This window comes from Boleophthalmus pectinirostris, unplaced genomic scaffold, assembly GCF_026225935.1.
Source record: "Boleophthalmus pectinirostris isolate CB_2022bp ecotype Guang Dong unplaced genomic scaffold, ASM2622593v1 HiC_scaffold_20, whole genome shotgun sequence".
In the NCBI taxonomy this organism is placed as follows: domain Eukaryota; kingdom Metazoa; phylum Chordata; class Actinopteri; order Gobiiformes; family Gobiidae; genus Boleophthalmus; species Boleophthalmus pectinirostris.
In genome coordinates, this window is record NW_026571153.1 from 9,744,751 (window position 1) to 9,770,615 (window position 25,865).

The following is a 25,865-nucleotide window of genomic DNA, read 5'->3' on the forward strand; positions in this document are numbered from 1 at the left end:
ATTGACAGGACATAGGGTTATCTGTTACATAAGGGTGAGTTGTTGTACAGTTGTAGGGAGTGTGGTATGAATGCAGAGACCCGTACAAAGAAAAATGGCACCTTAAAAAAGTATACAGTTCATGTGAAAATAAAATAAATGCATAAAAACACAACATCTTAAACAATCTTTAAAAAAATACATTTGTGAATAAAATGTTAGACCAGAGAGACTTGAGTAAAATCCTCCTTGTCACTTTGATTTAGTTTATGAAAATTATCAGTAAATATAATCAGTGTGTGCTTAGGCCATGGCACTTAATCCATGTTCATGTGAAAATTGCTTGCTTAATTTTGATAGATGCCTGCAGGATAAATAGACTACAGTAAGGTTTCTGCTGACAGAGAAAGTGTCACAATAATGCAAACTTCTGAAAGCGAATGCGTTTTTGTATATTGATCATGGTCTGTATGAAACACGTAGGCCTTGGCTGGCTGTTAAGTAAGCAGTATTATGATGATGATGATACAGTATTAATATCATGGGCTGCTGTAGTGATAAATATCAACGTATCAGGGTATTTTTTGGTATATTTTACTAAGTTATTTTGATACAGCGCTATAGTTGTGTTGCTTGTTCAGTGGAAGGAAATGTGTTTACTCAGCACATTTGACATATTCACAGTTTTAATGATTAAAATGGATGTTTTTCATATTAACTTTAGACGAGAAGTGGTTTAACAAAGACTTTTAGTATCACAGCCATGATTTAGACATTATTTTTTTGAATCATATTGAATCCATTTGAAATATATATTGTATTGAATCATGTCAAATCAAAAGCTCACTGTATCAAGGTACGTATCATATAGGCAACTTCTTAATGATACCCGGTCCTAGTCAGCAGTATAACTAACCCTTCAATTTGGCTACACTAACCCTTCTATTAAAACGTATTTGTGTGTCTAATATATTCAGCAGCATGTGTTAATTGTGCAATAAAGTTGTACCGTTTAGCTTAGTTAATTCAGTTCAGTGTTGTTGTTTTTTTACCTAACCTTGTGATCAAGTAACACAGATGACGTTCTGCTGATTGTTGTTATACTGTATCTGTACTATAGACAGTATGCTGCAGAAAACAGTAAAGTACATGCAGTACACCGTAACAGCAAATAAACATGTGAAGTAAACACTAATAAAAAAAAATTGTAATTGTGCTGCTTAATTTCTACCTGTATTTTATTACAGGTTTGGAAACTGCAAAACTGGACTGAAAAAAAAGATTTATAAAACGTGTATTAAGTAGGCATATAAATAATCCAGTGTTGATGTTGTTAACAGCGGCTGGACCCAATATATTTATAAAACTTTAACGCAATTTTAATGACACAACACTGAGCGCAATAAATAAGGTTAATGCTGTGTAGGCAATTAAGCTCGGGCTTTAATTCAACCAGTATAGAGCTGAAGTTGTTAAATTCTTTGCCAGCATTTGTAGCTAAAATGTATTTTAGCTACAAATGCTGAACTGATGAATGAATGAAAAAGAAATACAGCTTTTGTTTGCATAAGGCTGTGTGAGGAAAAACAGGTTTGACACCAAAAAAAGCCTATTTGCACTTCACATTTGAGAAGTTACTCATTCATCATTCCCTGTGTGTCTGTCCTCTGGATTAATTATTATTCTGTTCATTTGCTTACGTTTCAGGTCATAAAAGGAGCACATCAGAAACACCTTGCATGGGGGAGGGGTGCCCTAGACCCCCCCTCCTCTCCTCCATCTCCTCTCTCTCTCCTCCTCCTCCTCCTCTCCATCCCCTCCTCCTCCTCCTCCTCCTCTCCCTCTCTCCCTCCTCCTCCGCCTCCCTCCCACCTTGCCTCCATGTCTCTGTGGCGCACACATTCCCTGGCTCACTCGGACACCGGCTATCGGCACCTCCTGACAGCCACCTCCTCACCACAGTCTGCGTCTGACAGCAGCGGTAGCCTCTTTTCATTTTCTTGTCGCCATTGTGTTGTGCCCTGCAAGAGAAGAACCATGAACATAATGGAGGACAAAGAGGAGCGAGGGCTGGACTTCAAACGCCTGCTGAAGAAGAACTGGCTGCTGATAGCTACAGTTGTGTCAGTGATGCTCGGTATGTATAAAATTAATTCATAAAACGCAGAGTGATGCTGTCATTGAGGGTGCTTTTTATGTGTTTGCTGTGGCGTCTTTGCTTTACCAGGGTTGTTGTCATAAATCATTACCTCCTATGCTTGACTGGGCTGCGAAAACACATTGGGAAACATAAAATTTTCCTAGCAACATTGCATGGAGCAGAATGTTTAGGAGCAGAGAGCACGTCCCCTCACAGTCTGGAGGTGTCTCAGTCAAACGTGACCAGACTAGGGTGATAGGGTCTCCCCCCTGTGTCGCTAGACCATAAGAGTCCCATACACTGCTTACAAGACCCGACCATATGTCAAAATGTTATATCCATAGTTTGTTTTACCGCTTTATCTGGTGGTGATGCATTTGCAGCTCATTATATTTAATTTTGCTTTGTTTAATTAGCACTGGACTATGGAACCTATGGAATGGAAGCCGGGGTTATACTGTTGCTATCCATTTTTTGGCAAATAGGATTCACTCCCTCACAAGCATGTGCACACAGTCTGCCCTATAGCGAGAGGTTGGTGTCTTTCCAGGAAAAATTTACAATATTCACAACCTCTAATAATGATATAATCACAACAACTCATATTAGTAGTTCTTAAATATGCACTCGAAACATGTCAAGGTTTGAAAGAAACACCACACTGGTCTGTTTATGAGAAAATATATTTAAGAATCATCTTGGAGAACCAAACAAACCTTTCGGAAGTCATATTATTATTCATTACAGTGTTGAAAATGTAATAAAAGTTGGAAAATTTGACTTATATATCAACAGTTTGCTGCAGTAACAAGCCAAGTTATGTGTTCTTTGGTTTTCTGCAAGTTTATAGTTCAATATATTTTAGCTATTTTGCATAATTAATACCTTATCAACATAATTTAACAAGATGTCTAGTTGAAAAGAAGGAGGAGTTTTTGAATATCAATAGTTTAGACTACACATTACATGTTTATTTATGACATTGTTGTGAAGTAGCCAGATCCCCAGGCATAAATATTGTCATTGTAAACCCAAGTATTTTTATTAATTTTCAGACCAAAACTGTTTACAACAATTGACTACGTTAACATAGGTCAATATTTAACAAAAAAAAGAAAAAGAAAAGAAAAGCAGGCCAATTCACACACACACGTGCGCATTCACGTGTTTAGCAACAATGCTTGCGCAATACAATTTACTAGTTGCAGGTAAGTCAAAAATCCATATTCAGTGAAGATATAACTTTTAAAAAGGGAAAATGGGTAGAAGAGAAAGAAGAAGCAAAATAAAAAAAATAAAATAAGATAAAATAAAATAAAATAAATAAATAAAATAGAATAAAATAAAATAAATAAATAAAGATAATAATGACAACAATAAAAATAAATAACATATTCAAAGAAGGTTCCCATAATTTTGCAAAATCTTTTCGTTTTCCCTTTGCGATAAATCATGTCAATCTGATACACTCTGAAAGTTCCTTAATCCACTGTTTTGTTGAAAGGGCTTCCATATTTTTCCAATTCAAAACCACTACTTTTATAATGTAGTGTTAGATATATTATTAAAAACATCTAACATAGGTTTATTTATTAAACATTTTTGCTTATATTCTACTCATTCTGTAATAACCTGGCGTACACATAATAATTTAATCTTATCATAACATTTTCTAAGGCTTGATATTTTATTATTGCAGTACGGGTTGTCATGATGATCCAATCGATGCAACGTTTGCCCATTTTTTTATGTTATTGGTGAACCATCGTGCGAGATATCCATTCCACATCAGCAAATTCATTTTTACAAGCATTTTAACTGTGGTCTGTTCAGTCCGATAACACGTTAGACTCCACGGTGTATGTCACTAAAACCATCTCACTGGAATACATGTGGCCGGAAAGCAGTTAATTTGCCTCATCTTTTAATTGTGCTTCATGGAATTAACTACAGATTAGAAAAGGCTGAGTCAGTAAAAGCAGCTCCTTCAAACTGTATTCTGCAAAGTAAACGTGCTCTAATACGTAAGTTTGTTTTGTTTTTCTAATAGAAGATGCAACTATGTCACTTTTTGGTGGAGAGTCAGACACTTTTTGTTGTCTAAAATGTAACTGCTTTACCCAGAATCTCCATCAAACCAAGTCACAGGTCAGATTTATGAAGAGGTGACCCAGCTCAGAGTAAAAATGCTAAAAGCTCAGAGTAAAAATGCAAAACACAAAACACAAAAGAAATTATTTGGGCACAGTAGCTCTAACATCACAATATAATATAAGAAGCAAAAATATAAATGGGAATAATACATAAAAAATAAAACTAAGTAGATTTTTTTTTAAATTTGTTTTATTTATATTTGTTTATTTATTTCATTCATAAAGTATAAAAAGACATCAACAGTGTCACAACCTCAAACATACAAGAAATTAATGAAAAGGAGCAGAAATAAAAGTAATCTTATGTTTTCTGCCAATTTTCTCTTCTCCAGACAAAGCATCAACACCGATGGTCACTTTAAAACATTTTAGATCAGTACATTTCAGTTCAGGCATTAATTATTAATCAATTGCAAACAGAAATCTGCACCACAACTTAGTTTCCTTTTTCATACATACTAGGGATGTAACAAAAAACAAAATATTGTGATATCGTATTGTCAGATTCTCACAATAATATAATTGAGCATCACAATATATCGAATTACAAGGCTCTTTGCTTAAATTAAGAGTTATGGTGCAGAAATAGCTAAAAAAACAGTGGGAACTACATAGACCATGATCCTTTGCTCCATTTCAGTGTAGACTGCAAGAAGAAATAACAATTCTAAGCACTTTTAAGTCTTTGGATTAAGTCTAGTCAAAGCATTTTAAGAGGAAAAAGTGGGATATTCACAGTTTTGTTAGCCTCCACAAAATATCGCAATAAATATCGTACCTTGAGATTTATATCGTGAAAGTATCGATATCGTATCATGAGACTTGGATATACATACACATTGCACTGGATTTTATGTGTTTTTTTTAAATGCCATCATCAAAAATACTAATGATCTGGTGTCAAATAAGGTTTTTCGAGGTATTTTTGAGCAATAAACCGTGGAATATTCAAGGCAAAGCAATAATATCTCCATGGAAACAAGTCGGTGACAGACAATCCACTGGAAAAGCTACACGGTGCAGCTTTAATCTACTACCCTAACACTGTTTATCCTCTGTGTGTGGTCTCCAGGGATCAGCTTGGGTCTCGTGGTCAGAGAATACACCTCGCTGTCTCACCTCGACAAACAGTATTTCGGCTTTCCCGGAGAGATCCTCATGAGGATGCTGAAGCTGGTCATTCTTCCTCTCATCATATCCAGCATGATAACAGGTGCCTCCGCTTTTTACAAATTACATCACGGCAAATCAAACCATCCGATACAGTTATTCTGGCTGATTTGCTGAGTCATGTTGACAGCTACACTTCCATCTTGTTCTAATAGGTGTTGCTGCTCTGGACTCGGAGGTGTCAGGGAAAATCGGTCTGCGCGCTGTCATTTATTACTTCTCAACAACAATCATCGCAGTTGTCTTGGGTAAGTTTCTTGACTAAATTTATTACCCCAACTAGCCATGCCAAAGTATTAAAGGGACAGTCCAGATTTTTTTTTGGACATAAAGCCTCATTTCCTATTGAGCCAGAGTGTTGTAGACATTTGGAGACACTTTTTTAAAAATTCCATCCAATCCTTGTATTTGTAGAGGTCGCTGGTGCTAGGCTAGTGCATGTCAATCATGGGTCTATTAAAATAACTGGAGAGGGTATTTCTTTTTGTTGTTGGGTCCGGTCAAGCAGTAACGGACGGAAACAGGGGAAGATTTTTTACATTCAAATAGCTCTTATTCAAAAACTAGAGGGACTATTGAAATAAGTAAAGTATCAGAATGTAGAATAGAGTTACACTCCAACAGGGTAAAGTAAAACCTGTGATATTCTTTCAAGTTGTTGACAAAAAATTAAAAAACTCATGTCGGTAACGGAGGGAATAAAATATGCAGCACTTTTTGGGCAATAAATACAAACAGTGATAACTAGCAGGTTCTCACTTACATATCCTTAACAAACTGGTTTGAATATTTGCTTCATATAGTTTTCTACCATATGGTACAAGATTAGGTTGAAAAAACTCTTTTGAGTAATGAGATTTTTTATTAAGAAAGGTCATGGTAACGGAGGGAAAAGTAACAGAGGGAAAATTGTGCAAGCAAGTAGAAGGTGCATGATTTTGCATAATTTGTCGCTTTTTTCTTCTGAATACTTTAATATTACTTCAAAATGAAAGAAACTATTTCTATAAAATATGTCAGTCCTTCCAAGCAAATTTTTATCATTTTAAATACATAAAAAAAAAAAAAAAAAAATCATGTACCTTCATCAACAGTTCAAAGATCGAAAAACACAAGATATGATGAAATACATCCATTTATTTACATGATTTGCAGGTCTTTGAAATTTGGGAAATAATTTTTGTTCCATGTTTCATACATGGTCTGTTTAAAACGCATCTAACTTTAGAACCAAAAATGGTACAGAAAAAAGGTAAACAGTTTCATAAACTAGAGTACATATGCTATCTGTTGAATACATTTTTATATCAGATGCATTAACTTGAATTTTTGGCCTTGCTGTTTACTTCTGCTTGACCAGGCCCAGTTGCCTCCAGTTGGCGTAGTAGTCACTCACTGGAACTTCAGTGGAAAAAATACCATGGGCTGAGACAGGATTTTTCTCATAGAGCGCAATGTAATCACAAACTGCTTGTGTTCGTCTGACAGGGCACCTACAACTTTCAAAAATGTTGGTGATTATTACCTATTTTTAGATCATAAACTTTTTCTCAGCTCAAAACCCTTCAGTTGTCTTAAAAAACGCTTTATAGTCGATGCATTCTCGTGTGCCTGTGGGAGAAATGAGCACTACTGCACATGCTCGGTCGGCCCACAGCCACCTGAAGACCCTCGCCGGGCTAAAGGTGAATCTGGAGTCATGCGCCACTGAGCTCAGCCCACTGACTTGAATGGACGGCCATTTTGAAACCCCAGGGCTTGATTTCAATGGCCATAGTTATCCTGCCACTAAAAACAGTCTTACCCACTCCACAAAACACCTGAAGCAAAACTATTATTACACCAGACTGTCGATGTGAATGTCTGTGTTGATAGAATAATGTTTGAAATAAAACTAACCTTGCATCACATGAATCGTCACATGTTGAGGGACTATTTTCTCATATATCAGTCCTCCGCTGTCAAGCTTTCTATCAGGAAGTACACCTCGCTGCTGCTGCTCAGACATAAATCCTTCAAATGCAACGTTGGTTTTCAAGCATGAAAATCTCTCACCTTTTGGCAAAACTTTCCTTTTTGAAGCCAAAATAGGTGACCTGTGTGAACCGTATAGATTAGATGAGAAAAGTTTTCAAATAAATAAATGTAGAAAATGACAAAGATGGTTTCAATTTGGTCTTGAGGGCAGTGGTCTCGGTCTTGTCTTGGTCTTGACCTTTAAAAGTCTTAGTCTTGTCTCGGTCTGGACCCTCAGAGGTCTTGGTTTGTCCTGGTCTCAGGACCTCTCAGTCAGGTCTTGGTCTCGATTAGTGCGGTCTTGACTACAACACTCATGCATGTACTGGTGTATCGCCCTTCGTCTTTTTCATCCTTGAACCGTTTTCATGCCTGGGTTTTACTTCTAAAATTATTCTATCGACACATTCACATCAACATTCAGTCTGTGGAGTGGGTAAGACTGTTTTTAGTGGCAGAATAACTATAGCCATTGACATGCACTAGCCTAGCACCAGTGACCTCTGCAAATACAAGGACTGGATGGAATATTTAAAAAAGTGTCTCCACACATCTACAACACTCTGGCTCACTAGGAAATGAGGCCCTATGTCCAAAATTCCGAACTATCCCTTTAAGGATTAAAGGAGAAATATTGAGTAAATTGTACTTTTAACATGTTTGAGCACTGTATTTTGATCCATACATGTTTAAGTAATTCTGTTTTTGAGGCATGTGTAATCGGAAAACTTCATTTTTCACCTACCTCCTATCTCCGCCCACTTCTCTGTACTTGATATTAGTTTTTAAAATCATAGCTAAAAAACATACACAAGGGACTACAGGTGGAAATAAGCTCTAGTGCTACAACCTGGCACAATCCTTCTCTCCTGTTAAGGTTAATGTACATTGTGCACTGTCCCTGTCTCATAAATAAACTAAAATAAATAAATACAGACTCTGGGTGGAACATGTAGGTTTCAAAAATGCTTCTTGCTACAGTAAAATGTCGCTATGAAGAGGCGGGTCTATCAGTTTTTAACAGAAAATCAGTTGACCCTTTTCTGTTATTAAGCTGTTTTATATCAATATTACAGTTTACATTGACCAATATGTAAAGTAATAATCTACCTATGCTTCATACCAAATACCCCAAACAGTTTAACATATTTTCTTTATAACAGTTCACTGTGAAGTCAAGAGGTTTTGGTTGTGTAGGCAAAATCAATACACAAATCAACTAACAGAGTGGCAGAGGTTAATACATTACCAATTGTAGAAGCATGACTTTACTATAAAAACATTATTTGTACTGGACTGTGTAGTATTTCCAGACTCAAAAGACTCTGGAGCGACCGGGCTTTTTCTGTGGTTCGCCCCAAACTTTGGAACGCTCTCCCCCCTCACATTAAGAGCGCCCCCTTCAGTCGATTCTTTTAAAAACACACTTTTGCTCACTGGCTTTTAACACTGCGTGAGAATCGTGTGGTCCTCTGACTGTCTTTTATTGATTTTATTTGTTATTTTTCTATTTGCTAATTTTTGTATTTTTTATCAACATTTTCAGTTTAGAACAAACACTCCAAAACAACAACAACAACAACAACAACAACAAAACCCGACAAGGACAAGCTCATCGTTGGTGCCATATAATCATTAAAATACACTGTAAGCATAAAATACAATAAAATAAAATTTTAAATATATATAAATTAAATAAACAAAATTAAATCAGTAAGTTTAAATTCACATTCTATATGATTTACATAACAGAAACATATGTAAATAAAATAGCCAAATAATAACAACAAAAATAAATATACATATAATAAGATAAAATAAAATAAAATAAAATATAAGATTAAAGATAAAATAGATATACAATTAAAAAAAAGAAAAAAAAAAAAAAAGAAAGGAAAACACACACAAACACACAATGGGGCACAAACATACAAAAAAGCACAGAGTACAAATGTCCACAACTACATCATATAATAATGTTGTCACCTTCTTCTTCACGAATCCACTACAAATTCAGATGCTCCAGAGTATTATATTGTATTAAGTATTATTACAAGAGACCATACTGAGACAAAATACAATGGAAGTACTACACAATCCAATCCAGCTTTATTTGTATAGCACATTTTACCAACACAAACTCTCCAAAGTGCTGCACAGAGTAGGCATAGTATAAATCAACACATTAAATAAAGTAAAGCATAAAATAAATAAATGAGCAAGTCAATAAAACTCATAAAAAAAATAAAAAAAAAATTCAGAAAGGTCTCCATACCTTCTGACATTTTTGAGGGTTGCCTGACACCTTATACCTCAATCTTTCAATATGCAGCACTCCCAAACTAATTTTAGTATTTTTTTATGTTTTGTATTGACTTGCTCATTTATTTATTTTAAACTTTATTTTATTTAATGTGTTGATTTATATTGTGCCTACTCTGTGCAGCACTTTGGAGACTTTGTGTTGATAAAATGTGCTATATAAATAAAATTGAATTGGATTGTGTGGTATTTCCATTGTATTTTGTCTCAGTGATCAAACCATGAAAATTTTAAAAGCATAGAGTATGTTTTTTTTTTTTTTCTTTTTCCAGGGATCCTTCTAGTGATGACCATAAAACCAGGAGTCTCTCAAACCGCGGACCACATCGACAGAGCTGGGACCACGCCTGATGTCACCACAGTGGACACACTACTGGACCTCATCAGGTAAACCGCAACGCAAAAGTCAACAAATTACTTTACGTGTTTTTTTAAATGCCCCTTTCTTTTGCACAGAAACATGTTCCCGGAGAATCTGGTGCAGGCGTGTTTCCAGCAGGTACAGTGTGCATTCATTTCCTCAGTTGACCTGATTTAAGCTGGTTTAAAATTGGTTAAACTTTATCTATTTGTAACAACTGTGCTGAATGTACATTACATTGACCACCTGCCCTACACTCCCATTTAAGTCCCTGCCTCTTGACCTACATATTTAAAGAATGTCCTACTTTTTCACTGACGTATGAATTGTCTTTAAGGTCGAAAATTTACTCCCGTGAGCTTTATGGCTTGTTAAAATGTTGTTACCTCATTAAAACCTACCCAGAGTTGTGTTTTTTTTTTTTTTTGCACACATGTCCAAAGTTCAAAATATTCTGCTCCACCTTATGATATCATGAAATGTTTTAGTAGACCTGGGAAAAGTCCATGGCTGAAATTTTGCAAATGATTCTAGTGAAGGTGGAGCACTTTCTGTATTACCACATGACATCACAAGAAGGAACAGATTGTTTTCAGTTTGAGGGAAAAACTCAGCTTAAATATGTAAGGTTTGTGTGTTAAATGTGAGAATGAAACAAAACATAACTCCAGGAATCAAATACAAAGTAAAAAAAAAAAAAACTGAGGCACTCAAAAAGGACAAAATAAAGTGCCTCACTTTTTTTTTTACTTTGTATTTGAGTCCCTACACTGATGATCACCAAAAGGACAATTCTACACAATTTTTGTATTTGCAAGTAGCACTCCTGTTCCCAAAGTTTTGCACAACTCCAGGAATGTTTGTGATGAGGAAACAACATTACTGTAGATCAGAAAATAGCGTTATATAGGTCCTTCAAAAGTGAGATTGGCATTTAAAGCATTTTTCTCACAAAGAAATCAGTATTTTTGGGGTATATATGGTTTTAATATAGTACTTTTCTAATATATCTGTGCATTATAATAGATAAAAACAAAAAATCATGTGGTGTTTTGGCTGTTATCATCTATGAGCTTAAATTTCCTGAGTTTGTCCCAGCACATTATTTAACAATGTGCCCCTTTTTTTTCTACAATTCACCTTTCTACAGTCGTCCTACTAAACAGTTTATACATCTCACTTGTTTTCTTTTACAGTACAAGACCAAACGTAAAGAGCTGGAGATGACCAAAGCAGAGACAAATTCTTCCACTACGATACCTCCTCTGGCCAATGCCATCTTGGCCGCTGTCCAGGTAACACACCTCCAAATACACACTCACTTGCACTAATGATAAAAGCCTAACTGTCAACAAAAGATCAGATTTCTTTGAGTTATAAAACTATTACAACTATTTATTTCTGATCATGGGCTCATTCACATCATATTTTGCAGTTAGCCTGTCATTTAAATCATCTTAAAGGGCCAGAAATCCAGTTATAATCAGATTTTGGTGTGCATGTAAACAGCCATTTAGATCTGATGTGAGTTTTGACAAAGAAAATATCCTAAAAGTTCAAATAAAAAATTAAAGAGGAAATGGTAAATACTGAAGAAGTCGTTTTAAAACATTGAAAACTGTTCCTTAAAAAATCATTAATTAACTGACACATGTCGCTGGATGTTTGTGATAATCAGATTTCATTTGTGCATGTAAACCCACACTAAAAATCTGACCTAACTACTGGTTTAACTGATTATTCCTGTCTATGTGAATGAACCTACTTATCCAACAGTCAATCATGCATATTTTAAAAGTCCTTTATTACACCAAACTGACTCTTGTAAGCTTTAAGCCATGTTATAATGTTTTTACCTTATCAAAAACAGACTTGGAGTTGTGTTTGTTATTAGAGATGTAACAATAACCGAAATATCGCGATATTGTATCGTCAAAGTTCTCACAATAATATCATAGATCATCACAATATATCAAATTACAAGTCTCTTTGCTTAAATTAAGAGTTATGGTGCAGCAGTAGCTAAAAAACCAGAGGGAACTACATAGACCATGATCCTTTGCTCCATTTCAGTGTAGAATACAAAAAGAAATAACAGTTTTAAGCACTTTTAAGTCTTAGTCCTTTGGATTAAGTCTTGTCAAGGCATTTTATGAAGAAAAAGTAGCAATAAATATCATACCATGAGATGTGGATATTACATGTTACATTCCTAATCGTGAGCCTCCCCACCATATCGTGAGTTTTCCCTCAATATCGCAATAAATATCGTACCGTAATGTTCATACCGTGACGATATTGTATCGTGAGACTCGGATATCGTTACACCCCTATTTGTTATTAATCTGTCTGCATCTAGAAAGCTTAAAATGCTCTGTCCCCCCTTATGATGGCAATTTAAGAGCTGAAATGATCCAAATGATTCTAGTGAAGGTGCATGAAGTTTAAAAACACAGTGTAGCACTTCCTGTATAACTCATGATATCGTGTTTTCTATTTGAGAAAAGAACTCAGCCTAAATTTGTAGGATTGCTGTGTTAAACATGCGTGAATGAAACAAAACACCAGGTATGTTTTGATGAGGAAACAACATTTTAACATCAATAAAAACAGTATAATATGAGCTCTTTAATGGGATGTGTGTACTCTTACATTTAGAAAACAACACTGCCCTTTCAGCGTGCACAAATACAATAGTTTGCTGTGTGGAGTTTGGGTTTTACCACAACAACATGCCTTAGATCCACGTGCACTCAGGCTTCACATTTCTGCACCTGGCCACGGCTCCTGGTGCGTCCCTCCGCCGTCATGGATCAGTGGACGGTTCTCCTCAAAGGCTCTTTAGACTCACTAATGTGTTGTGAAGGAGCTTCCCGAGTCCTTCAATCGCCTCCTTGTTCTCTGTGCGCAGAATATCACCAAGGACTACAAGCTGGTGGGCTCCTACTCAGACGGCATCAACGTTCTGGGCCTTATCGTGTTCTGCGTGGCGTTCGGGCTGGTGATCGGAAAGATGGGGGAGAAGGGGAGGATCCTGCTGGAGTTTTTTGACGCTCTCAACGAAGCCACAATGAAACTGGTGCATATTATTATGTGGTATGTATCACACACAACAGGGAAATTAATCCAGTCTAATCCACTTTATTTATATAGCACATTTCATAAACAAAATAGCTCAAAGTGCTGCACAACACAAATAAAACATATCCAGTAGAAAAATAAAATAAAGCTCTACTTAACTCCACTAGTCCTCGTTAAGACAATAAAACTAGTAAAATAAGACCACTTGCATGGCATGGTTTAGATCTGATTTAGACCTGGTTTTGGCCTATTTTTGGCCCGGTTTAGTCCTGGTTTAGTCCTGGTTTAGTCCTGGTTTCAGTTCTGGTTTAGTTGTGGTTTTAGTCATGGTTTTAGACCTGGTTTAGTCCTGGTTAAATTCTGGTTAAATCTTGGTTTAGCTCTGGTTTAGGCCTTGTTTTAGTCCTGGTTTTAGTCCTGGTTATAGTCCTGATTTTAGTCCTGGTTTAGACCTAGTTTAGACCTGGTTTTAGTTCTGATTTTAGTCCTTGTAAAGTCCTGGTTTAGTCCTGGTTTAGACCTGGTTTAGACCTGGTTTAGACCTGGTTTTAGACCTAGTTTTAGTCCTGATTTTAGTCCTAATTTTAGACCTGGTTTAGACCTGGTTTTAGTCCTGATTTTAGTCCTGGTTTAATGCTGGTTAAATCTGGGTTTAGATCTGGTTTAGACCTGGTTTTAGTCCTGATTTTAGACTTGGTTTTAGTTCTGGTTTAGTTCTGGTTTTAGTCCTGGCTTTAGTGCTGAGTTTAGTCCTGATTTTAGTCCTGGTTTAGTCCTGGTTTAGAACAGGTTTAGTCCTGATTTTAGTCCTGGTTTAGTCCTGGTTTTAGTTCTCTTTGGCACCCTCCAGGAGAGACAGACCTCACCTACTGAAAATCTCTGCCATAGACTGTTTATATAAATGGACATAGCGACCCCACTAGCAGCCGCTTTACAGATAAGAAGTGAACATGGCGGTGCTTCCGGCTCCATCGACTCTGGCTCCAATTGGCTTTACATTGAAAAACTGTCACCCCTCTTTCTGTAACTGCAGCAGTGAGCCTCATCATTTTGGTCTTAAGACATCTGTATTAACCCGCTCTACATGATCCTGGTGTTTTTATTTTGTCATTTTCTCTATAAATAAATTCCTCTTTCTAAAATGGCACTCGGCTCCAAATTCGCCCCATAACTGCCAGCCGCGGTGAGCCTCATTTGACTGGAGCTGAATGCTGTTGTTGACGTCACACTCACTTAGTCCACTTCTGTAAACGGTCTATGCTCATTATCTGTATTTTGATTGATTCATGTTTGAGTGATCTGGAATTGTCAATCATTCATGACTTGAGTGCCCAAAGTGCTTCTTGATGTCTCACGGCCAATTTCAACAATAAAAACGTAAATGAAAATCCACTGAAATGCCACTATTTCTATTATTAAAGCTTTGATATAGAGGTTTATGTTGCAGAAATGTTGATAATCTATGTTCAACTGGTTATAATTTCACTTTTCCTCTGTCTGGAAAGAGACAATGGAGATTTTACGCACCACTTTTGTGTCAGCTTATCTGTGTTCCTCTCTTATCGATTCTTGGAAGTGGACAATGGATAACTGGACCTGTTCTAAGAAGTTCTTGGCTTGGTTTACCAGTGGGTGGATCTCACAGATACTGGTTGAGGTGCAATGAGGAAATATCTAAGTAGACAAATCACATCATCAGTAATGTTATCAAATCTTTAATTGATCTGTGACTGTGGCTACAAACAAAAACAAGCCAAACAGTATTTAAACTTTAAACTTAACATTTATTTTAATTAGCAATGAAAAAAATGTTCATGTATCAGGGATTTTGGCTCCAATATCCATCCATCCATTTTCTTATGCTTGTCCGAGGCCAGGTCGTGGAGGCAAGCAGCGACACTTCCTTCAGCTCCTTCAATGGGACCCCAAGGCGTTCCCAGGCCAGCTGAGAGACATAGTCCCTCTGGCTCTAGAGGTCTGCGTGGGACAGAATTTTCAGTCCCGTTCCCGCCCGCTCCCGCACTGTGCAGTCCCGGTCCCACCTGCTCTAGCAAAGAATTGTAATTTTCAGTCCCGCATCTGAGACATTTTGTCCCGCGCCCACCCGCAAGTCCCGCATGATGGGAACCTTTGCTTTCTTAAGCTCTATCAGACAGGGAGAAGTGAAAGGAATTAGGCTGCATATGGGAGGAGGCGCGGTGGGCAGTCCGGTGGCATGGTTAAGTCCTGGCTAAATCCTGTTTAAGGCCTGTTTTAGTCCTGGTTTTAGACCTGGTTTAGTCCTGGTTTAGTTCTGGTTTAGTTAGTTCTGGACGGTCTACATGGCGTACATGGGGACTCTCTGCGCGGTGTACGGGAAGGGGACAGTCTGCTGCTTTAAATGTTTTTATTAATGCCAAATAAAATATCCAGCACAAATGATGCATGATATGCTTACGTTCATCATTTGTGTATTTTACTTTACACTCGCATTTAGTTTGTGGGACTGCAGTTCATCATCCCAACCGCCCACTCCCGCGTTGTGCAGTCCCGCTCCCGCCCGCTCCCGCAGTGAGCTTTCAAAATGTATCCCGCTCCTCACTGTTTTGCGTTGAGTGCAGAGCTCTACTTGGCTCTTCCCTGGGGTCTCCTCCCGGTAGGAGATGCCCCGAACCTCCCGAGAGAAGCGCATAGGAGGCATTCAGAACAAATTCCCAAGCCACCTCAGCTGCTCCTCTCGACGTGAAGGAGCAGCGGCTCTACTCCGAGCTCCTCCTGTGTGACTGAGCTCCTCACCCTATCTCTAAGGCAGCGCCCAGCCACAATGCGGAGGAAACTAATTTCGGTCGCTTGTATCCATGATCTTGTCCTTTCGGTCATTACCCAAAGCTCATGACCATAGATGAGAGCAGAAATGTAGATTGAGCGGTAAATTGAGAGCTTTGCCTTTCAACTCCACTCCCTCTTCACCACAAGGGTCCGATATGGCAACCACATCACTGCCGACACTGCACCGATCCACCTGTCAATCTCACGCAAAGCCACCTTTTTCCGGTCGAGAACCAGTGGCCTCGAATTTGGAGGAGCTGATCTTGCTGCTGCTGCTCCTTGGCTTCAATACTAGAACAATATTAGCACAAACATGTTGTCTAGCCCTGCAATAAATAATATGCATCTAACATATTCTATTTTCATTATTATTCTTCCAGCTACATGCCAGTCGGGATCATGTTCCTCATTGCGGCGAAGATCATCGAAGTGGAAGACTGGGAGATCTTCAGGAAGATGGGGCTGTACATGGTGACTGTGCTGAGCGGGTAAGCCCACCCAGTTACTCCCACCTGCTCCACTAGTTCAGATTTACGACTGGCATTTGGGCTCATCCTGCCTCCAATGATACAGTAAAAGCTAAGGACTGTGTGCGCGCTGATAAGGGCCAAGGACATTTAAAAGTGGCCAACCTGCAGATGCAGCAGTCAGCGCCTCATTCACGGCTCTAAATCTCAATAGCCACATTAAAGAGGGTGTAGTAAATGTCTTCCAGCGGGTCAGCGGGCCACGCCAAGGCTCCTGTCGTGACTTTGGGCTTTTTGCAGCGAGCACAATGTACCCAGTCTATTATAGTGTTACCAGTACAAGATAAATAGCTCTACAGTTACCTCTTGATAAACTATTCGGGTAAAGATAATCTAATCTAATGTCAATAATCAATAAAATCAAACTGTAATATAAGGCAATGGCTTTTACAGTGATATAAACAATTGCTAAACGTCTGACGAGCAATTTTAGCCATTTCAAAGGTCCTGTATTTCGCAGATTTGATTATTGTGAGCGTTGGGGCAAAAGCAGTTGTGTTTTGTTTCATTCACACAGGTTTGAGTAATCTTTTATTAGTCTGTCTACATTCCCAGAAGCTCAAAATGTTCTGTTCCACCTTGTGATGTAATGTAGTACTTCGTTGACAGCTACCTTCTCTCTTTTCTTCAGTAGAGACAGGCAGTTCAAGAGTGTAAATCATCCACATTATTCTAGTGCAGGTTTATGGAGTGTGAAAACACAGTGGAGCAGTTTCTGTATTACCACGACTTCACAAGGTGGAACCGAATGTTTTCTGTTTGAGAGAAGAACAGTTTGAATGAAACAAAAAAATAAAAAATTCCAGGTATGTTTTTGTTGAGGAAACAACATTATAACATAGATCAGAAAGCAGCATAATATGGGCCCTTTAAAACAACAACTTAATCAGAAAACTCGTTAGAACTGAAGTCTGTCTTTTAGAGATGCTCGATTATGGAAAAAATCATTATCACGATTATTTTGGTCAATATTGAAATCACGATTATTCAATGATTATTTTTTAGTTACACGATGCATTTATTCAGCATTTCTCCCAACTTTGTTATTGAGAATTTACGCAAAACTTTCAAATTGAAAATAAATATAGGCTACAAATCTGTACCTTAGAGCAGTTTTGCGATGTATAAAACATAAAATGAATAAAATATACTTTGAACAGGAAATAAGGCATAGAAAAACATAAATGTATCCAAAATAAACTATATATCCAGCTGTTCTACAATAAATAAAATAAATATACTTATTCATATAAAAAAATATTCCAAAATAAACTTTGTTAAGCTTTATCGTTTCAACTTGATTATGAGTTTGGAGATCGTTTGACACGCAAATCGAAATCATGATCAAAATTCAGTTAATTGCACAGCTTTACTGTCTTTGTTACTAAAGAGTTGCACAGTGAAAACAGCCTTTTTTTTTCCAATGGTGCCATGTCAACACAATGTTCATAGTTCTAAAAGGAAACTCCAGACATAATGAGAAGGGTTTAATCAAAATTAATGATCAAATAAATAAATAACATAACTTGTTTTTGTTTTTTAGCCTGGCCATCCATGCCTTGTTCTGCCTGCCTCTCATCTACTTCATCATCGTGAGGAAGAACCCGTTCACATTTACTCTGGGCATGGCTCAAGCTCTGGTCACAGCACTGATGATCTCCTCCAGGTCAGATAATATCATATAATCAAGTCTTTTATACTGCATTATATTTAAATTTGTGGTTGAAGTAACAAAGTAATAAAGTACTGTAATTAAGTGTTTAGGTATCTGTACTTTACTTAAATACATTTTACAGTGGATACTTTTAACTTTTATTTCACTACATTTGAAAGCAGATGTCTATACTTTCTACTCCACTACATTTTTAAACTAGACTGAAAAGTAAGAAGTACTTTTCAAATGATTTTAGGGGTTATTACATCACATTATTACATTTATGTTTGTGGTAACTTGAAAAAAAATGTTTAATTTAAGCTTCAGCTTTGAGCAAACAAAAATAAATACACAAAATTAATGAGAAAAATTAAGAAATTGCTATGTATATGTGTATAATTTTTTAATCAATATCACCTCATTTTAACAAATTAACAACACTTGTGAGAAATACTTTTATATTTTTTTATGAGTACCAAAATGCTTTTACTTAAGTAGATTTTTTTCAGGTGATAGTTATACTTTTACTTGAGTAAGTTTTTACATTTGTGTCTGTACTTTAACTTAAGTAACAACATTGAGTACTTCATCCACCACTGATTTAATGTGTACATCCATGAATATTTTGTATGTTACTTTTACTTCACTACATTTGAAAGCAAGTACCTGTACTTTTTTCTCTACTACATTTTTTTTACTGGACTGAAAAGTAAAAAGTACTGTACAAATTTTACCATCTTTGTGGTAACCTGACAAAATTATGTAATTTAAGATTCAGCTTTGAGCAAACAAAAATAAATACACAAAATTCATAAGACAAATTAAGAAATAGCTATGTATATTTATATATATATGTATATTTTTTATGAATATCACTACATGTTATTAAGTTAGAAACACTTGTGAGAAATACTTTTACTTTTTACTCTTAAAGTATATTTTTAACTGAGTACTTAAATACTGCTGCTTTTTTAAAGGTGATAGTTATATTTTTACTTTATTGTACTTACTTTGCAAAATTGAGTACTTTATCCACCGTTGATTTAGATAGTACATCCATTAATATTTTGTATGTTTTTAAAAATACTTAATGATTTTCACGTTATTCACTGTGCCAGTTCTGCCACGCTGCCTGTCACCTTCCGATGTGCCGAAGAGAACAACCAAATAGACAAGCGCATCACTCGCTTCGTTCTCCCAGTGGGCGCCACCATAAACATGGACGGGACGGCGCTGTACGAGGCTGTGGCGGCCATCTTCATCGCGCAGCTCAATGACTACCCCCTGGACGTGGGTCAGATCGTCACCATCAGGTACAGATTTACTTATACAATGATACTTCAGGCTACTATTATTGAAAAAAAAGCAGTAATGGAAATGCCGGATTTAAGCCAAGAAACCATATCAAACACTGAAAATAGAAGATTGAACTGCCAACACTCACATCACCTTAAATAAAATATAATCTATTTTAACCACTTTAACCTGGCCTTTCACTCACAGGAATATTAATAAGTTTAGCACTAGGCAACACATTCAGATATCACCATCCATTCACACTTTAATTAGTCAAAATATGTATAAACAAGTACTTAAAGGTCCTATAGTATTATGCAGTTGTGTTTTGTTTCATTCACACGTTGTTTGAGTAACGTTTTATTATTAGTCTGTCTATATCTCCAAAGCTCAAAATGCTCTGAAATTATCCAAATCTTTCTAGTGAAGATGTGTAGAGTGGAGCACTTCCTGTACTACTACATGACATCACAAGGTGGAACAGAGTGTTTTCTGTTTGAGGAAGCCTAAATATGCAGGGTTTGTGTGTTAAACGTGTGTGAATGAAACAAAGCACAACTCCAGGTCTGTTTCTGATGAGGAAACAACATAACATACAGTAGATCAGAAAATAGTGTATGGTCACTTTAAGTCAATAATTAATAGTTTATTAAGACTTTTTCAAGCTTAAGTGAGTAAGTTTTCATTTATATAGCTCTTTTCACAGACGTATTCACAAAGATGCTTTATAGAGCATTATTCATTCACTCTATACCCGGTGGTGGTAAGATACTACTGTAGCCACAGCTGCCCTTGGGCAGACTGACTGAAGCGCAACTGCCAATTGGCGCCATCGGTTCCTCCGACCACACACCTCTTTCATACGAGGCATTAGGCAATGTGGGTGAAGTGCATGCATAAGGACACAGTGGCAGTTTTTGTGACTGACGCCCCCCTGTGGCATCTGATTTTCTTAATGGTCTCCCATCCAAGTCCTAACCAGACCCGGCCTGTTTAGCTTCTGAGATCTGACGGATCAGGCTTTGACCAGCCGGTATGGCCACATAGTAACTAATTAGACCCTCACTGCTAATCCCTTAATGAAGTAGTTACTAAACCTGAGTTTAATAATTATTAATTCATAAACTATTGGTTCATTATGAATTATGTCATTATTAGACTTAGACAAACTTTATTGATCCACAAGGGAAATTATTTTGACAGAGTAGCTCACATATCACATTATATTACAATAACAAAGAGTAAAAAAAGTATACAATATATGTATATAAAAATGATCATAAACTTCTAAATAAGTAGCAATAAAAAAAGAACAAGAGACTCGAATTAATAAGACATAAATTATATACATTTCTGTACAATAAGTAAAACACAAATATCATAATATAAATACATTATATCACAGTTATATACAAGAGGTCATTCAGTCATTGTTCAGTCTTTATTAAGGCTTGTTAAGGTATAGTTTCCTTTTTTGTTTTTACCAACAAGAGCAAAGTTATTATAGCTTCAGATTTACATTACAGACAATAGGTGACCTGGAAATACAAGCAAATTCTAAATACCAATCTCCAACAGATAAGATACTTTGTTATGTATTTACTTACACTTTATTTTTACATGTAATAACTAACAGTGGATATCCGTGTGTCCTTTGTCTTCCAGTATAACAGCTACAGTGGCGAGTATCGGAGCAGCTGGAGTTCCTAATGCCGGCCTTGTCACCATGGTGATAGTCCTGACCGCTGTGGGGCTGCCCGCGAGCGACGTCACTCTAATCGTAGCTGTGGATTGGCTGCTGTAAGTCCCCTTCATTATTCATTCGGTGCCTTGAGGGAACAACTACTCAGTAAATGTATTTATGGTTGCAGGGACCGCTTCCGCACGATGATAAACGTGTTGGGCGACGCTTACGGAGCCGGTATTGTCCAGAAGCTGTCCAAGAGAGAGCTGGAGAGGATGGACCTGGTGTCAGACGTGGATGTGGCTAACCCTTTCGCCCTGGAGACCACTTTAGACGACGAAGAGTGCGAGAAGAAATCATATGTCAACGGAGGATTCACAGTGGACAAAACTGATGCGATCTCCTTCACTGAAACATCCCAGTTTTAGACTCTGTGGTGGGCTCAGACAAGCAAGAAAGTGCCATATTTCTTTAGAAGCAAAACATCTGTCGGGCAACTACAGCACTGACAATAAAAGCAGTGGCGCTCTTACTGTAACGTGCTAACTGCGTCCGCTGTCGTTTATTGTGAGTGATGTAGCGTAGCCAGACAAGTCCGCCAACATCAGCAATAGAAGCCTCCATGAAGTTAAAATGAACCGACAAACGTATTAGACGGAGAGCGGGACGAGATGATGAGCTTCCTTCTTCCAAAAGAGTGCCAAGAAGAAGAATAAGGACTTTTACACAAGTGTTCTTTGTTTGAAAATGCAGAAACATTTCCTGATTGTATGTGATTGCGTTGTTTTTAATTTGAACATAGTTTGCGGATATGTTGTGTTTCTGTCCCATGATGCACTGCTTGTACAGCTCTATTTATATTTAAGCCTTTTTTCACTGATTTGCATGAAGCAATAAGGACTGCTACTTGCATAGTCACACATCGAGACCTTACAAAGACTACAAATGAAAGCTAGTGAAGTCATCTTACACTGTGAAATTCAAGGACATTTTTAAACAAGCCAAATCTCACCCCTGATTGTACCGCGCTCAGACAGAGGAGTGTCTTTTTTACATGTACATGCTAATAATGAGATATTTATCATTTCAATCGCAATGTTGCTACTGTATTTAGCGTGATGTAGCGTAGGGGCTCTGGTCAAGTGCATGGCAGCCTTCTACAAGCGTTTATTGAACCTAAATCAAGGCACACACAACATAAACGGCAACTCAGTATAATAACACTGTTTTTATTATGATAATTATGCGTGATAAGATAAACCCAAATGCTAGCTTCAGAGACACTGTTTAAACTGTAATTCAATAACGCTTTAAAATATTTATTTAACCAACACCTCCAGTGATTTATTTGTACTGCAGAGGCACAGAAGAAGACCTCAGACAAGGCATTGCCGTAACAATAATGGATCTATTTACTGAGTTAGAAAGGCCTTAGATTTGAACGGTCATACCACAACTAACGTAATTAATCCGTGTAACATGAGTTTATTCGTTTTTCAAAATAAAACCAAAAATAAGAAAATGAAAAAAACAACTATTTTCTGCCTTATTTGTCTCCAAAACCAAAATGAAAAAATGGATAATGATTTGTTTTTTTCAGTTTTTGATTTTATGTTTAAATGAATAATGAAAAAACGAATAACGGCCGTTTCCCGTTTACGTGACTTAAACTGTAATGCCGGACTTCTGTGCCGCATACAGACTGAACCGGGACTAAAACAGGACTAAAACAGGTCTAAACCAAGTCTTAACCAGGTCTAAACCAGGTCTAAATCGGGACTAAAAAAGGACTGAACCAGGACTGAACCAAGATTGAGTGTTGGGATGGGCCTGGAGGTGCGCCAGCCTAGATTGTCGGGTGATCATGACTGAGGCCGAGACCAGACCAAGGCCAGACTGGGACCAGACTGGGACTGAGACTGGGAACAGACTAGGCCTGAGACCGGGACTCAGACTGGGTCGAGGACCGTGACTGAGATCGGTTTAGTCCGGGTTCAGTCCTAGTTCAGTCCTGGTTTAGACCTTGTTTAGTCCTGGTTCAGTCCTAGTTTAGACCTGGTTTAGACCTGTTTTAGACCTGGTTCAGTCCGTATGCGGCACAAAAGTCCAGCATTGCAGTTTAAGTCATGGAAACGGGAAATGGTCGTTATCCGTTTTTTTTGTTTTGTTTTTTTTTTTGTTTTTTTTTATTAATTTAAATCCAAAATCGAAAACTGAAAAAACAAATCATTATCTTTTTTTTTTCATTTTTGTTTTGGGCACAAATAAGGAAGAAAATAATCATTTTTTCATTTTCTTATTTTCTTATTTTTGGTTTTATTTTGAAAAACAAATGAACAAATGCGAATTGCAATTTATTCTTTTAGAGGATGATTGATAGTACGCACAAATAAACCAAACCTTTTCCTTAATATTTTGGGAAAAGATAACAAAAATAACACATGAGAATCTAAAATATTACATTGAAATCATTTCCGCCTGATACAATGGCTTAGTAGTGGTCGGCAGTTCTGGATTTCAAGGTTTACAATGTTGGAGCCATGAGGTACAATATAAAAAATGCTTGGTTTTTGCATCATAATGAACAGTACTCTTAGTGTTATTGGGTTAATGCTCTGGGGAGCTTTCTGATATGCCTTGCCATGCTTATTGGACTGTTTGCACTTACTCTGGCCTAGCTGTGCCCAGGATGTGGAGTATTTGATGGAGAACAAGCTTTTGTCCACATCTGTTTGTCTGCCCACATATAGTTGCTGCTGTTTACTTTTTAAATAATATATATAAAATTACGTCTGAGATCTTATAATTACAGGAATATAATATTTCTATTCCTATCTTCATGTTTACACCTCTGTATTTAACAAATCAATTTCAACACCATTTGTATCATTAAACCAATGTTTGCATTTACCCAAAGTTCTTTTTAAAAACTAATCACGTGCCTAACCGTTGCTTTGCTAATACAACTATTTACCAGTTATCATGCTAATAAAATAAAATTGCCAAATCCTCGCAAAGGAGCATACGCATATTTGTTTCCACACATATGAACAGCATTTAAACTTTTAACTGTACTGCCATGTTTTTGAAGGGAACTGGGTCAAACCAAGCTCGTTTGTATTTGAATATATAGACTAACATTTGAGTACAGTATGTGGCAGGTTGTAAGCCCATGTCAAAAGCACACTTACGCAGCTCGGTTCAATCTCTGTACAGACCGTAACAATCTGTGTATCTGCAATCTAATAAAGGACTGCCCATTCATTATTGTCTGCTGTTGATAGTATGTTTTTTTCTCCAGTGTATGTGCAAAAGACTTCGTGAACAGGGTTTAGAGGCCTTCTTAAAGCCCACTAAGTTTACTAAGTTTTCCAGTGGACGGTCCGGCTGCTCATCTCTATGAAAATGTTATTGCTTTGTTAAGAATGTTCAACAGTATGGCATTTACTAAAACATACACCTGCTTCAAGTGGAGGAGTTCAAGTATCTCGGGGTCTTGTTCACAAGTGAGGGGAGGATGGAGCGTGAGATTGACAGGCGGATCGGTGCAGCGTCGGCAGTGATGCGGTCGCTGTATCGGACTGTTGTGGTGAAGAGGGAGCTGAGTTAAAAGGCAAAGCTCTCGATTTACCGTTCCTCCCCTCATCTATGGTCATGAGCTCTGGGTAATGGCCAAAAGGACGAGATCACAGATACAAGCGGCTGAAATGAAATTGCTCCGCAGGGTAATAATACTAATAATAATAATACACTGGACTTATATAGTGCTTTTTTGGACACTCAAAGATGCTTTACAAACAAATAAGATGTAGAAAATGGCGGGAATCATGGAGGGAATGCCAGTTTAAACAGGTGAGTTTTTAGAAATGGGGAGTTTTTAAAAGTGAGTGGCTGGGCACTCCCATAGAGATAGGGTGAAGAGCTTGGTCACATGGGAGGAGCTCGGAGTAGAGCCGCTGTTCCTCCATGTCAAGAGGAGCAGCTGAGGTGGCTCGGGCATCTGTTCCCGATGCCTCCTGGGCGCCTCACTTGTGAGGTGTTCCAGGCATGTCCCACTGGGAGGAAGACCCAGGACACACTGGAGGGACTATGTCTCTTGGCTGGCTTGGGAACACCTTGGGGTCCTCCTGAAGGAGCTGGAGGAAGTGTCCAGGGTGAAGGAAGTCTGAGTCCCTGCTTAGACTGCTGCCCCTGCAACCCGGCCCTGGATAAGCGAAAGAAAATGGATGGATAGATGGATGTATAAAACGTATATCTCCTTGGAAACGCAGGTGACACCTCCAGGCAAAGTCATATATATATATTTTTATTATTTTATCAATAAAAATGCCTGTAATTGAATAAATGCAAACCAGATATGTACCATAATGAATATTCTAAGCAAAGCAATAACATCATGGAGACAAGCTAGTGGCAAACCTTAAACAAATAGTTCCACAGAGCATCTTTGGACTTGTCAGTAATGGCCCTTGAATTCTGATCGGCTAATTTAACCCGTTTCCTTCTAGTCTATTCCAATCTTTGAACACTTTTGTCATTGCAACCCCCGCGCTTCTATTTCTGCATCTCCAATACATCACAATGTTCCTAACTTCCTCCCAGAGCCTGAGCCCAATCCCTCACAGACGGAGAGCGCGGCCATTTCTGTGATAAACGTCAGCAGTTTGCACCGAG

At 37.5% G+C, this 25,865-nt stretch overlaps 1 protein-coding gene across 1 annotated transcript; it reads left to right on the plus strand.

The window, feature by feature from the left end:
• Positions 1–1,414: 1,414 nt before the first annotated feature.
• slc1a1 (solute carrier family 1 member 1) lies at positions 1,415–23,216 on the plus strand. Its single transcript, XM_020936449.2, has 12 exons — positions 1,415–2,116; positions 5,345–5,485; positions 5,598–5,690; positions 10,053–10,167; positions 10,237–10,279; positions 11,338–11,436; positions 13,053–13,237; positions 16,411–16,518; positions 18,101–18,223; positions 19,330–19,524; positions 21,173–21,307; positions 21,379–23,216. The coding sequence occupies exons 1-12, from the start codon at positions 1,861–1,863 to the stop codon at positions 21,617–21,619; spliced, it is 1,734 nt and encodes a 577-aa protein (XP_020792108.2). The 5' UTR covers positions 1,415–1,860; the 3' UTR covers positions 21,620–23,216.
• Positions 23,217–25,865: the final 2,649 nt, after the last annotated feature.